This window comes from Sprattus sprattus, assembly GCF_963457725.1.
Source record: "Sprattus sprattus genome assembly, chromosome: 16".
In the NCBI taxonomy this organism is placed as follows: Eukaryota; Metazoa; Chordata; class Actinopteri; order Clupeiformes; family Clupeidae; genus Sprattus; species Sprattus sprattus.
In genome coordinates, this window is record NC_137914.1 from 12,062,952 (window position 1) to 12,080,451 (window position 17,500).

Genomic DNA, 17,500 nt, shown 5'->3' on the forward strand with positions numbered 1-17,500 from the left:
TCTTACTACAAACTCAACTCATGGCACACATACAGTCCCATTATTTCAGTAAAATACACATGGTAAACAGACACATGACTAGAGATGACTCGAGGGGGGATTCACAATGCACTTTATCCTTCGGTCTTCCAATTGTTCTCAACACATGCCCCATCCCATGTTGTCAATTATGTCAGCATCCTTTCCTGCTACTGTTTAGGATATGTATGTTACATTGTGGCTGATGTCTTCTTAAAGGTTGTCCCCCTGGTCCTGCTAATATGATTCTCAGGGTCCTTGTTAAGACATGGAATTTGTGTATGGTCCAAAAAGCATATTGCTGTCATAAGATCTCAGGGAGAGGAAGGACGAGCTTTATATCTTTCAAAATTACACACACAAAAAAAGAAAACTTACCTCCACCCAACACTTGAAGGTGCAATAACACCAAAATGTACCTACACCACTTTCTCCACCCCACCTTGTTGACCCTCCCTCCAGCGGGTCTGTGTATCGGGGCGTTGCTGGTGAGGCAGGTCGCCCGTGGCAGCATGAAGCAGCCTTTGGTGGTCTTCATTCACGGTAAAGTACTGCTTCACACCTCTGACACGTCAACATCTCTCCCATCTATCTCTTCTGACTGCGTCTGTCTTGCCTGAGCATCCCTTTGCTAATCACATTTCTTCACCTGTCCCCTCTCCGTTGTGGGCCTGTCATCACTCATCAGAGAGTCTCCTCTCTCCACATAACCACACTTCTCCAGCACTTCCATCTATCCTACATTGCCGTATCTTTGATCTATTTCTCAAGACTCTTAAAGCAGGCATATACAGTACTGTGCAAAAGTTTTAGGCAGGTGTGAAAAATGCTATGAACTAAGAATGCTTTGAAAAATGTAAACAATAAATGTTTATTTTTTATCCATTTACATGGTAAGACTGAGCACAGCAACAAGACACAACGTAGTTATACTGCATCAGCAGGGTCTCTCCCAGACAAAGATTTCAAAGCAGACAGGGGTTTCAAAATGTGCAGTTCCAGCTCTTTTGAAGAAGACGTTGAGGATCGTAGACGCAGTGTTCAGCCAAGGAAACTTAATGCAGCTGATGAAAAACACATCAAGCTTATTTACCTTCGAAATCGGAAGATTTCAAGCAGTGGCATCAGCTCAGAACTGGCAGAAACCAGTGGTACCCAGGTACAGACATTTACTGTCCGGGGAAGTCTGGCCAGAAGTGGTCTTCATGGAAGAGTTGCAGCCAAAAAGCTCTACCCCGACAAGGAAACAAGGCCAAGTGACTGAACTAAGCACGTAAACATAGAAACTAGGGTGCAGAAACATGGCAGAAGGTGCTCTGGACTGATGAGTCAAAATTAGAAATATTTGGCTGTAGAAGAAGGCAGTTTGTTCGCTGGAGGCTGGAGAGAGGTACAATAATGAGAGTCTGCAGGCAACAGTGAAGCATGGTAGAGGTTCCTTTCCAGTTTGGGGCTGCATTTCTGCAAGTGGAGTTGGAGATTTGGTCAGGATGAATGGTGTCCTCAATGCTGAGAAATACAGGCAGATACTAATCCATCATGCAATACCATCAGGGAGGCGTATGATTGGCACCAAATATATTCTGCAGCAGGAACATAACCCCAAACATACAGCCAATGTCATTAACAACTATCTTCAGCTTAAAGAAGAACAGAAAGTCCTGCAAGTGATGGTATGACCCCCACAGGGCCCTAATCTCTACATCATTGAGTCTGTCTGGGTTTACATGAAGAGACAGAAGAATTTTAGGAAGCCTACATCCACAGAAGATCTGTGGTTAGTTCTCTAAGATGTTTGGAACAATTTACCAGCCGTGTTCCTTCAAAAACTGCGCAAGTGTATCTGGAAGAATTGATGCTATTTTGAAGGCAAAGGGTGGTCACACCAAATATTGATTTAATTTAGAATTTTCTTCTGTTCCTTCACTGCATTTTGTTAATTTATGAAGAATTGATGAAAATAAACTGTTAACACTTCCATTTTTGAAAGCATTCTTAGTTTACAGCATTTTTTCACACCTGCCTAAAACTTTTGCACAGTACTGTGTATATATATACAGGGTGCGATTTGTCCAAAAACCAGAGGGGGGGATGTTTTTTTTTTTTTTTTTTTTTTTTTATCATGAAAAAAAAAAAAGCAATACATAGGCCTAATTCTCTTTATGCATCATATATGTCTATGATATGATAATCGCTGCTAGACGCTCAATTCTTGTGCTCCCTCTCATTCACGTTGAAATACTGAAACCGAAATTGAAACTGAAACGCAACTGTTTTGGACAGAACTCGCTAATTCAGTGAACAAATAGGCTATTTTCATATTCATTGTACAGTAAGGAAAGCCAGCGAGTTCTGAGAATGCCGACAGTTCGGGTAAGGTGAACGTTAGTGTGAGCGATGTAAGCAAGTGTAAGAAAACGCTGTCACAACCTGTCTGTTTTTCTTTGTTTTTTTAATAATTGAGGGTTATCCCCCCCATGTATGAAATTCATCCAGCTGAGGTGGGGATGTAAAAACCAGAGGGGGGGTAAATCCCCCCCATCCCCCCCGGCAAATCGCACCCTGTATATATATATATATATATATATATATGTGTGTGTGTGTGTGGTACACACTCACACAAACACATATTTGTTGCTTTGTGTTTGCTTGTAGAGAAAGGTGTTTGTGTGTTTTCCCAGGTGGCCCACACTCTCATTTCTGTGCTGAATGGATCCCCAGTGTAGCTGCTTTGGCCAGGCTGGGCTATGCTGTGCTGATGGGTAAGAAGCTAGCTAGGAGGAGTCATTCTCTTGAATCGCTGCTGTAACCTACTTCCTGTGTCATAGATGCTAGTGGACAGAGCTTTGTCTGACTACTGTAGCATGGTCCCTCTGTCACGCATAATATCTAGATGGAAGCCTTGTATCTGGTTCCTGTTTTTAAATGTTTGCAGTGAACTACCGTGGCTCTACTGGCTTTGGGCAAGACGGCATCCTCTCTCTGATTGGGAACATTGGTAGCCAGGATGTCAAGGATGTACAGGTATTGTGTTCTATATGGATCCAAAACATGGCCGAATGTGCCCATCATCCATACATGTACACTTAGAAAACATACAAAGCCATCGAAGATCTGACTAGATTAGATGACCACTGTTGTTCTCTCCTCTGACCTCCTGTTTCCCAGAGGGCTGTGCTGCATGCACTGCAGGATGACATCACCCTGGACCCTCAGCGAGTCATGGTGATGGGCGGGTCACACGGTGGCTTTCTGGCCTGTCACCTCGTTGGTCAGTACCCAGACTTCTACCAAGCATGTGCGGCTCGGAACCCTGTCATCAATGCCGCCACCCTTGTTGGCACCAGCGATATTGTGGACTGGTGAGTACACACACACACACACACACACACACACAGATTGGCGCTCACTGACAGACATGTTCAGTGGTACCTACACGCATAAGTACTCTGTGATGTGTCATGTGTTCTGCTTTTCTCTCTTCATTTATGTGTGTATGTGAGTGTGTAGGCGATACTGCTCTGTAGGACTAGAGTATTCATTTGACCAACTGCCCACTCCAGAAGCCCTGAGCCTCATGCTGCAGATATCCCCCATCACACATGCTGCACAGGTACACACACACACACACACACACACACACACACACACATCTTTATTTATAGTCACATTATACAGGTGAACAGTACATATACAGGTGAACAGTATATAGTTTCTGTATGATGCAGCTGTGGAAACTTTTCTTAACATCTAGAACTGAACATTGAACTGAACGGCTGTGCCTCTAATAAACATTGCTGTGTGTCGCTGTCACTTCCTGTGTGTTTATTTGAGCAGATCCGTGCCCCTGTTTTGCTGATGTTGGGAGCTAAAGACAGGAGAGTGTCTCCCCACCAGGGTCTTGAGCTCTACAGGGCACTGAAGAGCAGAGGCTCCCCGATCAGGTCTACCCTCCCTGTCCCTCTCTGTCACACACACATACACACACACACACACACACACACACACACACACACACATACACACACACTTAGTATGCCAATGTTTATTATATTGCTGGGCAGAGGTTGTGTTCTTTGATGTCATAGTCGTGAAAGCCATTTATGTTTCGTTTGAACGGTAAGCCATGAGAAGTAGATGTTCATTGACCTGTCTGTGTGTGTGTGTGTGTGTGTGTGTTTGTGTTTCTTTTTTTGTGTTTGTTTGTGCCTTGTCTGCGGTCAGGCTGCTGTGGTATGTGGAGGATGGTCACTCTCTTGGGCGAGTGGAAACTCAGGAAGACTGCTTCATCAACATTGTATTATGGTTCCAACAAGCTATGCAGCAGCGATGAGGCTGCACACACACACACACACAGAGAGACAGGCACACACACTTACTGCTTTCATACACTCCTACAGCTACAATACAATTTTTAATACACATGTACATGTTTTGAAATGGTCATCATAAAATGTAGGTCTTGGCCTCTGTAAAGCGCTTTGAGACAATGTCCATTGTAAATGGTGCTATAGAAATTAATCAAATTGTTCAGAATAAAAGCACACTGAGACCTGAAATGTTGAAGCATTGTGTCTGTATTCATGAGTCTTCACAGTACAGCTGTTTTAGAGACCCCACATAAAACACAATTTGTAGTTTTACGATTGAGCTGTGTTCAGAAAGTATCCATTGGTGTCCCGATTTCTGAGGAAGTAAGCAATTAGCGAGTGCTGACTTTTGTCAAGTCAGGCACAATTCACTATGATCTAAAGTATTCCGTGTAAATATTTGAGGTCTGTGCAAGAGTCGTTATGTCATCCGCCAAAATAAAAAGGTTAAGTGATTTTGTATCCTAATACTCAGGCTTAAAGGTAGAGTCTGCTATTCTAATTCGATACACTCTTTGTTCAATTCACCAAACTGGATCTTTACATTTGGTCAGGATGCATTAGTCCCCTAAGAGGGTCAAAAAGGTTAATAATTCTCGGTTTATTGGCTGATTCCTGAGCCTAAGAACTTGCCCATAGTTTATTCCATACTGTATGTTGCCATGCTAGTCTGCTAAATGACCATGCGTATTTCATACTTCATTTTTACAACTGTTGCATTTCTTATGGTGCTCTTTCCCTCTCTTGTCTCTGATAAAAAAACACAGGTACTAGTGCTAGGTACAGAAGTCAAAGGTCGAGGCCCTAAACGAGATGGTGTCATTTTTCGGACAGATGGGGTCTTTTTGGGTGCTTGAACACCACCAAAACCTGGAAAATGATAACCGTCTGCATATTTTCTGAACACACCTCTTGTTACATTAGAGTTGTATAAAACAAAATGTAAAAAAAATCACAGAATTTAAAAAAAGCAGTTACTGTCCTGTGGTAAGTACAGGATGAAAGCTACAGGTGTCGTTCCTTTTCTGGCAGGAGGTAACCTTTGGTGGAAAGCTTCATCTGAAACACGTATGCTACACATCAAGCACAATACAATGATTGAATGTTTGTGTCAACTGGAGTGTGTGTGTGTGTGTGTGGACAGGAGTATGAAGTGAGCGTGGACACCTTAGTGTAAGGCTTGATGTGGGTGTTAGGACCTTTGATAAAAATGCAAATCATTAAATGAATCACCTAAAGACTGCTAAATGTATTGTTAAAGAAAAACCTCTACAGCTCTTACATTCCTTTATACAAGCATTCACATATAGAGGTTTAGTGTGTGTGTGTGTGTGTGTGTGTGAGGGTATTGTTTAGTACTGGTGGTAATGACAGACATCTTTCCCTGAGACTCTAAAAACGCTGATTGCATGAAATGTGCCGCACCAGTTTAGTAGTTCCTTGAGTAGATTATGGAACCACATGTTCTGTGATGTGTACTGATGATGTTTAAACACTGCATGTGTGACAAAACGGTTCTTGAAGAAGGGAACAGAGGATGGCAGACAGGAAGAGAGTAGCCCTGTTCCGCTTTCTCATTCCTGTAAAGGGCAACTCTGTTCTCCCTCTATCCTCCTCTCTTCCCTCTCTCTCCGCTGGGCACCCCCTACAGGCCTGTGCTGTTCACCATGTCGTAGGCTTCATAGAGGAGATTCAGCAGGTCCTTCTTCTCCTTTTCAGGAAGGAAGCTGGCGCGGGCTGCATTGAGGTTCTGCCAAGAGGAAGAAACATACACATGTAGTCCTTGCAATAATCAGAGGAGTGCCTTTTATGCCTATGAAATACATGTGAGAGTATTGTAGTTATACAAGGGTTGTGTTGTTCTCTACCTCTAGGAAAGGCAGATCAGGAACTCGGATACTGATTTTGTGTGTGTGTGTGTATGTGTGTATGTGTGGGTGGGGGTGTGATAATGATTGCGGGAGGATGATTAATACCAGTTTCTTGAAATCATCTTCAGTGAAGCCCATGTACTTCTGCACAGTCTCATAGTCTGTGTCTAATGTGGAGTCAAATATGAGTGGATCGTCAGTGTTCAGGGAGAAGTTGGCTTTGTCCTTCTTAAACCTGCAGGGCACACACACAGACACACACATCTTAGAAACACCATAACACACATACCCAGCCTGAAAATACTGTAACACACTCACACTCACCACAAACACAGTGTGGTTTACCTGATGAGGGGATGTTTGGTGAAATCTGGATCACATGCTCCTGTAAGTTTGCTGGAAACTGGGCACACCTGCATTCATGTGCATGCAAACACCAGACACACACGCACACACAGACACACACACTGGTCATGAATCAGCTCAATAATGTCTTCAAGTGTACACAAACACATGCACTTAGTTCTTCTATTTTTCACTTAAAAATGAATACACTTACATTCAAAACTAGTAGTTGTAGATAATTTGTCCACTAGAGGGCATTACATTACCTAATTACACACATTTTAATATTCAATACGTTCAAATTCTTCTCCATAGCGTCAGTGGAGATGTACAGTAAGCCTAACAGTTCTAAATACAGCTTTAATTGTTGGAAATGGTCTTTACTACAACACAGAATGAAACTGCTGTAAAAGCAGATGGTCCCTTAGCAGCTGCTGTTTAGTTCAGGATGGTATGACATCCACAGGAAATGATGTGGTATCAGTGACAGTCTATCCCTGAACTTTGTGCCACACAAAGGTGTAACATGTTTTACTGCCACAGACTGTATAAATCTCCAACACTTATTAAGACACCCAGTTACCTATTCACCATAAATTGGCAGTTGAATTGGAAATGGGTATAAATATATAAAATATGTATGTAGGGGTTTATGAATTTGAAAATACTAAACAGGAAAGCTGAACTGTTTGACTGCATTACCCTAAATGAACACCTTTTGATGCAGATGTTTTGCATTTCTTTAGAAATGTTTTAAAGTGATAAAGTTTTAAAGGTATATCCACCCACAGAGACAGGCAAATCTGTCATGCATCGCTCTCTTTCATCACCTCAAAGTGCATGTTGTCTTTCAGTAAGCGCTGGTAGAGAGTCTGGTCCTCCACAGTGTGATAGCCATGTCCAATCCGCTCGGCCTTCAAAACGTCCACTGCCTAAATACAGATACACACACAAATATGTTAATGCTATTGAGAGTCCCGCTGAGGAAATCAGCTTGTCACTCTTAGAAATGAGTCTCTCACATGTGTCATGATTATGATGATAATTAAGATCAATTCATTTAGAAACAAAATGAATAGAACAAGGCTTAAATTGTGCATGTGTGTTGAGAAGAAATTAGTTTGGTTTCGTTAATGGATGGGAAATTTCAAACAGTCAAACAGAGGAAAGTATAGAGTTGGAAAGGAGGACCATGAAAACAGAGGCCTGGCAATCAATCCGGCCAAGTCCAAACCAGTCTGACGCTGAGTCCTTCAAAATCAACTGGAATGCGAAGAATGCAAACATCTTCCCACAGGCAATCAAACTGTTTTGGAGTCCAGATGCTGTCTTGACGTGATTCTTTCGAGAGTTTTCCGTAAAAACAATACCAAAGTAATCTATTTAAACTTCTCAGCTATTGTTCTATTGTTGACTGTTTCCATGCATTTGTACGGGCAAGTTAGCTACTCCAAGTGAGATCTCAGCTTCTCCTATGGTTTAATACAGAGGGCCATGAGTCCAAGGTTTTAGCTCCTCCTGCTAATTCAACTCATCCCACAGAAATCTGTGCAAGAGGGTGTCCAGCTACACCCTGTCAAAGCTGGCCCCAGTGTCCAGCTACACCCTGTCAAAGCTGGCCCCAGTGGCTGCTCCCTGCCATAAACTAATGGAGACCGGAACAAGTTGCTGTGGAGCCAACATAGCTCTGGAGGGATCAGGATGTGATAGGCCTGTTTTTGGCAGAGGATCTTTAAGATCCTTCCTAGAAGTGGCTAGAGACAGAGCCACTGGTGGGTTGTCCTGTAGATTTATGAGGTCAGAATGGAGGTGTATGTTGGTTTACTTGTTGTGCACATGAATGCGGAGAGGTTTGGGAATGATACCGTGGGCCAGGAGGAGCATAGTCACACTGATCATCGCCTTGGACACACTGATTAAGACGATGAAGCATGTTCTTGAAGCATGCTGGTCTTAAGAGGTGTCAGACATGTATGAAACTAAGCTCTGACACAACAGAGACTTTCAGTTTATCCATTTCTTCTGACTTCACTGTTTTGATAGCTTTCATCATGCCTACCGAACCATTAGAAGGAATAGAAATATATAATAGATAATATAATAATATATAATAATAGAAATACCAGGAGGATTCTGTTCTAAATCTAACAAGTTTGGTGTTGAATTACGAGATTTGTTCTCAGCCATATTTCAGAAAAATTATGGCAACAAATACTATAAATCAATTTTTGTCAGAACATAGCATGAGCATACCTGAGCATACACCACAGTATCCATATCAGTGATGTAACTGTGCATACCAATTTAAACAGATCTGACCAAGTCCATAAACACAAGATAACAAAGTCATAGCTGTGGTTCAAATCAATTAAATTCAATTTGATTGCCAAGTCCAAGTCGGTTTAAGTGCCTTGTTGATGTGCCAATCTGTAGCACAGCCAAAGGAGAAAAACTTGAAGAATGAAAAGGAAGTTCAGGCACCAGGCAGATCAATTTTAATCTTCCAAATTAAGTTAGCTGATGAACAGCAATAACAAAAAAAATGCATGTGTGTGTGTGTTGAGAAGAAATTAGTTTAGCTTTGTTAAGAGATGGACGGTAAGTTTTAAATAGTCAAATGGCGAAAAGTGGCCATTTGCAGTGGATAGTTGGGAATCTGAGAGTTGGAAAGGGGGACTATGGGAACAGAGGCCTTGCAATCAATCTGGCACAAAAATAGAAACAGTTTCTTTTCCAAACCAGTCTGACACTTGGTCCGTCCAAGTCTGCTGGAACATGAAGAACACAATCATTTTCCCACAGGCAATCAAACCGTTATGGATTCCCAAGGCTGTCTTGACGTGATTCCTTCCAGAGTATTCCGTAAGGACAATACCGGAGTAATCTATTCAAACATCTCAGCTATGGTTCTCTCAAAACCCTGCATTGCACTCTTTTGCCGTCAGCGATTCTCTTCCCTCTTCCTTGTGTCTCGTCAATATATTGTCCTACTTTATTCAAATTTCATAACCCAATTAGGGAACAGGTCTTTGCCTCCGTAATGGACGAAAATATTTATAGAATGAAATTGAAAAAAACGTATGAACATCATTTAAATGAAATGTAATACATGTAAAACATTCCTGTATGAGAGCAGTGATCTGCTACAATAAAATAAGAGGTTGTTTGTGTGTCAGGGCATGTGTGTCTGTGTGTGTGTGCACGTGTATGTGTGTGTGTGTGTCTACAGGAAACGTACCTCTTTCACAACAGAAGGGGGGCCTACTTCACCCGCATGCACTGTTCTGTGGATTCCACATTTGACTGCTTCCTGCCAACAGCAGCAAACATACAACATTGACATATCAACACTTTTCCTAATCATTATCTCTAAAATCACTCACACACACATACACCTCCATCATCGTTGTTTAGTGTCTGGCATATGGCTTTTAGCTCAGCATGTCTTCAAGGACTGCCCTTTGTCTACTACATCAGCGAAAACATCCTGTGTGTATGTGTGAGTGTGTAGGTCTGCATGGTGAAGTACTTTCCTGTTGTGCGGGTGTGTGTGTGTGTGTGTGTGTGTCGAGGAGGTGAAAGAGTGGCCCATTGATTCTTCCATATCAAGCAATCAGATTAAGAATTTAAGTACATTAGAAATGCTGGGCTGTGTGAACAGTGTGTGTGTGTGTGTGTGTGTGTGTGTGTGTGTGTGTGTGTGTGTGTGTGTGTGTGTGTGTGTGTGTTTGTGTTTGTGTTTGTGTTTGTGAAGCAACAGCCTATCCCTGTCTTCTCTCTCTTTAGACCTCCAAATATCTCCCTCATCTTCTCTCTGAGCTCTCCCAGGAGGGAGTATCTGAGCCTGTCATACTGTTGGTCCCTATCTTCTGCTCTTCCCCGTTTATGAGACAAACACATGTTATCATGTCCATTACTCTCTGTACTCTGAGATGAGCTCAGCATCTCCAGATGTTTTCCTTTGAGGGGGCCTTTGTGCTCCGATACTTAAGCCTTTCACCATCTCTGATCTCTGGGCAGAGACAGCACTGCGGAGCAGGGGCCAATACAAACACAGAAGAAATGAGTCAGAGACACTGGCTATTCTCTGGTCACTATGCCATTCCTATCACTGCCACATCTACTGCAGATCTTTGTAATCTGTTTCACGTGTATTTCATCATCATTGCTATATAATGCATGCATCTGTAAAGGGCCGTCCCAACGATAACTAAAACAAGAACTGTAAGGAAATGAACGTGCAGTTCTGTTAGCCTAACACAGATGGCTTTTAGCTTGTAAACTGCCTCTCTAGTCTTTGAGACTTTACTCTCCCATGGCATCAACATGGCCACCCTCCACCTTACCTGTGAGGGAAGTGATGAAAAAAGACTACGACCATGTCCAGAGGCCACCTATAGCCTATTGGCCAGTTGCGACACATCAGATAAAGACTGATTGATTTTCCACTCCTTATCTCTGTATATGGCTGTGGGGGCAGGTGTGTGGGGGGGGGCGACCAGTAAAAATGTGCAGGAGGATTTTTTTTGACCCGACATACTCGACATGCAGGATATATAGTCTGTTGTGTAATGAATGAGAAAAAAGTGTGTGTGTGTGTGTGTGTGTGTGTGTGTGTGTGTGTGTGTGTGTGTGTGTGTGTGTGTGTGTGTGTGTGTGTGTGTGTGTGTGTGTGTGTGTGTGTGTGTGTGTGTGTGTGTTTGTGTGTGTGTGTGTGTGTGTGTGTGCGTGTGTCAGGGCCTGCAGGACTTCAAAGCCTGAACAGAGGCCAGGTCAAAAACCATTGGGCGTGTTACCAGCATTGTCTTACATTTTTGTTTATTATTCTCGATCTCTAGCACAAGTTGACCCATACATGCATCAGGGGCTATGGTGACCTGATATTTCACAATGCTACGTAAAGCTATTCCTATGTTATCAGGGACATGGCTAATTTCTGTGATGAGGATTTGATGGTTTATATGGTGCCGCTTCAGTATGACTGGAGTCTCAAGATTGGCACTCACTCAAGATTGAATCGGATCAAAAAACTCATGTATGTGTGGATAAATGACTGTCTGAATTCTATACTTTTCAATAAATATATATACAGTACTGTGCAAAAGTTTAAGGCAGGTGTGAAAAAATGCTGTAAACTAAGAATGCTTTCAAAAATGGAAGTGTTAACAGTTTATTTTCATCAATTCTTCATAAATTAACAAAATGCAGTGAAGGAACAGAAGAAAATTCTAAATTAAATCAATATTTGGTGTGACCACCCTTTGCCTTCAAAATAGCATCAATTCTTCCAGATACACTTGCGCAGTTTTTGAAGGAACACGGCTGGTAAATTGTTCCAAACATCTTAGAGAACTAACCACAGATCTTCTGTGGATGTAGGCTTCCTAAAATTCTTCTGTCTCTTCGTGTAAACCCAGACAGACTCGATGATGTAGAGATTAGGGCTCTGTGGGGGTCATACCATCACTTGCAGGACTTTCTGTTCTTCTTTAAGCTGAAGATAGTTGTTAATGACATTGGCTGTATGTTTGGGGTTATGTTCCTGCTGCAGAATACATTTGGTGCCAATCATACGCCTCCCTGATGGTATTGCATGATGGATTAGTATCTGCCTGTATTTCTCAGCATTGAGGACACCATTCATCCTGACCAAATCTCCAACTCCACTTGCAGAAATGCAGCCCCAAACTGGAAAGGAACCTCTACCATGCTTCACTGTTGCCTGCAGACTCTCATTATTGTACCTCTCTCCAGCCTCCAGCGAACAAACTGCCTTCTTCTACAGCCAAATATTTCTAATTTTGACTCATCAGTCCAGAGCACCTTCTGCCATGTTTCTGCACCCTAGTTTCTATGTTTACGTGCTTAGTTCAGTCACTTGGCCTTGTTTCCTTGTCGGGGTAGAGCTTTTTGGCTGCAACTCTTCCATGAAGACCACTTCTGGCCAGACTTCCCCGGACAGTAAATGTCTGTACCTGGGTACCACTGGTTTCTGCCAGTTCTGAGCTGATGCCACTGCTTGAAATCTTCCGATTTCGAAGGTAAATAAGCTTGATGTGTTTTTCATCAGCTGCATTAAGTTTCCTTGGCTGAACACTGCGTCTACGATCCTCAACGTCTTCTTCAAAAGAGCTGGAACTGCACATTTTGAAACCCCTGTCTGCTTTGAAATCTTTATCTGGGAGAGACCCTGCTGATGCAGTATAACTACGTTGTGTCTTGTTTCTGTGCTCAGTCTTACCATGTAAATGGATAAAAAATAAACATTTATTGTTTACATTTTTCAAAGCATTCTTAGTTCATAGCATTTTTTCACACCTGCCTAAAACTTTTGCACAGTACTGTATATATATAAAAAGATTGCCACTCACTCACCTCATAAGCTTTCCTGTGGCCAGGGTATGCTTCACAGTTCATGGACTCATCTCCAGCCAAGTCTATGGCCACCACTCCTTCATTACGGTACTTCTTACACAGCTCCACTACTTCCATGGACCAGTCTGCACAGGCATACACACACACGCACGCACACACGCGCACACACACACACACACACACACACACACACACACACACACACACACACACACACACACACACACACACACACACACACACACACACACACACACACACACACACACACACACACACACACACACATAGATGGTATGTCAGAATATAATACTGAAGACACGATACAAACTGTTGAACTGTGTTAAACTATGATGGTGTGTGGTACAGTTGGTTAAGGGGTGTGAGACTGTGGTCAGGGCAGGTCATGTGCAGTGGTGGGACTAGGGAGAGGAGGAGTGACTGAGAGATGCCCAGAGATGCAGTGGAGACACACTTCACTACCAGCATCACCCATTACTTTCTTTTCTCTATCTCCACAGAGAACCAGATCCACCCAGCACGCCGGCTTAACAGAAGGGCACACACACACACACACTCTGCTGACAATGTGTGAACAGTCAGTTTACTTTCACTCTTATACTACCAAATAGAACATACGGGAAAACACACACCATTGTTTACTGTCTCAACCTAGCTGTTTGTGTGGGGACCCATCATTTCAATCTTTGCTAAACAGATTGCAGTTTGTATAAAGTCTTACCATCAGAACATTTTCACTGCTCATTGGTTGAACACTGAAGTAACTTTGGAAACCTTTCCCTGCCAGTATCCTGTATTGTTTTTTAACTTAAGCCATATGTTTGGTTCCACTGCCAATACTGAAATCATAATTCACTTACAGAGTTTCATGGAGCATAAAAATAAGGCGTAAGGGTTACACGAAAAGTATTCACTTTAAACCACTGAATGGGAGGATAAAGGAATACTTCATGGGCATGCCTGTTCATAGACCATGTTTAAAAACAACAGATGTTGACCAAACACTGACTGAGAGAGCTGATGTGTGTGTTAAGTGTTGCAAATACCACAGAAATGAATTAAAATAGATTTTGAAGCAGTAAAAGAAAACTGCTATTGCTGGCGTGTGTTACCGAAGGTTACTCAGATGTGAAGCATGCAGACAGCTACAGACACACAGACAGCTACACACACAGAGACAGGCAAGGCTGCATATTGTTTGCTTGGTCTTCGAATAGATTCACATGTTTTTTTTTCCGAACAAGTGGGCTTTGTGACAACAAAACCTCTTTCTGTGATAACATTGTGTACAGGCTGTGGGTCAGCCAGAGAGAGAGCGAGAGAGAGAGAGAGAGAGAGAGAGAGAGAGAGAGAGAGAGAGACAGAGGTGAAAGACAGAGTGGAGGGAGAGGAGTGCATTACTTGGCATGTGACGCATGCAGCACAGAATGGACCTGGCTTTGATTTCGAAGGCTTTCTCTCCCTCGCTCAAACCCTCGTTCACCAGCCTCACAACTTCATCCGGCGTGATGTCTCCTCTGAGAAAAAAAAAGAGAGAGAGAGAGAGAGAGAGATAAATAAAGAATGTAGATGCGTTTGAGCACATGACACAGATGAAGATAATAAAGATAATAGCGAAAGTGCAAAACTGAGTGTGATGGTAATCATCTGACGGCTCTCTCCCTGAACAAGCCTCTTAGGGACCACAAGATGCTGCCTCATGACTCAGGAAGAGAAGATGCTGCTGTGGGGAAATGTTCATGCTAAATACTGATCTACTGCGTGCTAAAAGCAGAAGTGAGGGGTGACTCGAGCGGCTCCATGTGAAACCCTTGACCTCATTAAAGGCCTCCAACACCTCAGTGCTAATCCAGACCTGTAGGTCTCGAAGCAGCTACATCTCACCAGGCACTTTTCAGAGTTTGGCACAAAAAAAAAACACAAAAAAACGTAAACTGCATACCTCACCACCCATGATTGCAATGCTACTCAACTAGCCCATGTTAAGACTGAAGGAACCGGCATATGAGATTTAAAGTTAATAAGGATATGCCATAGTCAATAATTCAATGTACCTTATACCTAGTCGTAATTGTAACTTTTATTTAGACTTAAGTTAGAATATAATCATTAGAGTAGAGTAAGAGTAGAGTTTATCCTGAGGGAGTGTATTGAAAGTGTCAGCAAATGGCTTGTGTCTCCAAGACCTCATGAATACTGAGGGTGACGCCCCTGGATTCTCATCATATGGTATAAAATCATATACTATTAGGACCTCTCTCACTCATCACCTGTACTATCAGCAGTCCATATGACACTACTCTCCAAACCTCTCAGTAACTGAAACCCCCAGCCTAAGGTCACAGGCTCAAATTCAACCGTTCAATGAATCATTCATGTTGTTCCATAATAAGGTTTTGAATTGCAAACTGTCAGCTCAGCTTACAAGTACCTGAGTCAAAGCAAAACAAAAGAGAACAACATAGCCCTTTCTCTCGCCCTCGTACACACATAAAAACACACACACACACACACACACCAGCATATAACCTCTACAACTCACAGCACCAGAGGCAGTTAATCAATTGTATATATTATATCAACATCAGACAGGGCTTACTCTATAAAGCTATACACAAAAAACACAGAAAAAAAACACAGAGAAACATAGTCAACATAGTCCACATAAACACAGCCACCCCCCTTCACAGACACACAGAGAGATCCTTACTCTTCCACATAAACACAGCCACCCCCCTTCACAGACACACAGAGAGGTCCTTACTCTTCCACATAAACACAGCCACCCCCCTTCACAGACACACAAAGAGGTCCTTACTCTTCCACATAAATACAGCCACCCCCCTTCACAGACACACAGAGAGGTCCTTACTCTTCCACATAAACACAGCCACCCCCCTTCACAGACACACAGAGAGGTCCTTACTCTTCCACATAAACACAGCCACCCCCCTTCACAGACACACAGAGAGGTCCTTACTCTTCCACATAAACACAGCCACCCCCCTTCACAGACACACAGAGAGGTCCTTACTCTTCCACATAAACACAGCCACCCCCCTTCACAGACACACAGAGAGGTCCTTACTCTTCCACATAAACACAGCCACCCCCCTTCACAGACACACAGAGAGGTCCTTACTCTTCCACATAAACACAGCCACCCCCCTTCACAGACACACAGAGAGGTCCTTACTCTTCCACATAAACACAGCCACCCCCCTTCACAGACACACAGAGAGGTCCTTACTCTTCCACATAAACACAGCCACCCCCCTTCACAGACACACAGAGAGGTCCTTACTCTTCCACATAAACACAGCCACCCCCCTTCACAGACACACAGAGAGGTCCTTACTCTTCCACATAAACACAGCCACCCCCCTTCACAGACACACAGAGAGGTCCTTACTCTTCCACATAAACACAGCCACCCCCCTTCACAGACACACAGAGAGGTCCTTACTCTTCCACATAAACACAGCCACCCCCCTTCACAGACACACAGAGAGGTCCTTACTCTTTCTGGTCCCAGGGGAGGGGCTCCACTCCGCTGTTGGCCAGGAAGTGGGGGCTGTATCTCACCTCCACGTAGGCCACTCCCTCCTTGGCTTTGGTCTCCACAAACTCGTAGGCGATCCGCTTGATAGCCTTGCGGTCGCCTCTGAGGACACACATAAAAACACATGCACACACGATATTACACACTCCTCTTTAGGCCAACAATATCCTCCACAGAAGAAAAATATCTCGTGTGAATATGTTTGAGCCATTTGTGTCTCCACAGATATTCATTGCACAACAAATATATAATACAAAATGTGTAATAAAGAAAAAAGGGTTTGATATAGAGACAGCCTTGGGGAAATGTGGACTTAGTGTGCCTGGGGGGAAATTCTTTGTGTTTTTCAAATTTTTTAAACGAACTTCTGAGCACACCCAAATGCCTCCTGTAGGCAAGGCCTGCAGGAGGAATACAAGTCTCTACCAGAGTAGATGACAGAAGAGACTTGGATCTTCTGCTATCACTGGAGTGTGTGCCTGGTTTCCTGTGAGGGTGTGTGTGTGTGTGTGTGTGTGTGTGTGTGTGCCTGTGCGCGTTATAGTCATGACTGGTCACAGGGTGCTTGTGCTGAGATCTCACTGAGAGAGCGAGTGAGACTGCTATTTGTGGCATTTGGCTCGAGGACCAGGACTGCTGGCGTTTTTACTGCCTCAGTGTGACACACTGCAATACAACACACTGACACTTTTCTCACCCTCAGTCCTCACTTGACCAATCACATGTCCCTTAGGACAAAACACGTTACCTGCAGTAACCTTACAGTTTGAAATAATTGCCTAAATGTGTCCTGATGTGCACAGACATGTATGACGCCCCTTTGGCTGTAAAAGGTTGAAGACTCCTGCTCTAGGTAACTCTAGCTAATTACGAGAATTTCCTTGAAGGCAGAGTGAAATCACATCTGCTCAGTGCTTGGGCCAACTAGAGTTGTTTCT

At 43.1% G+C, this 17,500-nt stretch overlaps 2 protein-coding genes across 2 annotated transcripts in view; one reads left to right on the top strand and one right to left on the bottom strand.

The window, feature by feature from the left end:
• The window catches only part of LOC308377409 (acylamino-acid-releasing enzyme), a gene marked incomplete at its 3' end in the record, with an annotated part of 9,030 nt that extends 4,679 nt beyond the window's left edge, over nt 1-4,351 (top strand). Inside the window, exons 16-22 of the mRNA XM_080854058.1 lie at nt 481-561; nt 2,700-2,780; nt 2,954-3,042; nt 3,187-3,380; nt 3,529-3,631; nt 3,856-3,962; nt 4,243-4,351. Of these exons, the coding sequence (XP_080710184.1) occupies nt 481-561; nt 2,700-2,780; nt 2,954-3,042; nt 3,187-3,380; nt 3,529-3,631; nt 3,856-3,962; nt 4,243-4,351 (764 nt within the window). The remainder of the gene's footprint in view (nt 1-480; nt 562-2,699; nt 2,781-2,953; nt 3,043-3,186; nt 3,381-3,528; nt 3,632-3,855; nt 3,963-4,242) is intronic.
• Nucleotides 4,352-4,624: 273 nt separating this feature from the next.
• ada (adenosine deaminase) overlaps nt 4,625-17,500 on the bottom strand; it is an 18,922-nt gene continuing 6,046 nt past the window's right edge. Inside the window, exons 4-11 of the mRNA XM_080854074.1 lie at nt 16,521-16,664; nt 14,402-14,517; nt 12,980-13,104; nt 9,843-9,914; nt 7,435-7,536; nt 6,605-6,672; nt 6,365-6,494; nt 4,625-6,138 (exon numbers count right to left, since the gene is read on the bottom strand). Of these exons, the coding sequence (XP_080710200.1) occupies nt 6,034-6,138; nt 6,365-6,494; nt 6,605-6,672; nt 7,435-7,536; nt 9,843-9,914; nt 12,980-13,104; nt 14,402-14,517; nt 16,521-16,664 (862 nt within the window). The 3' untranslated portion in view covers nt 4,625-6,033. The remainder of the gene's footprint in view (nt 6,139-6,364; nt 6,495-6,604; nt 6,673-7,434; nt 7,537-9,842; nt 9,915-12,979; nt 13,105-14,401; nt 14,518-16,520; nt 16,665-17,500) is intronic.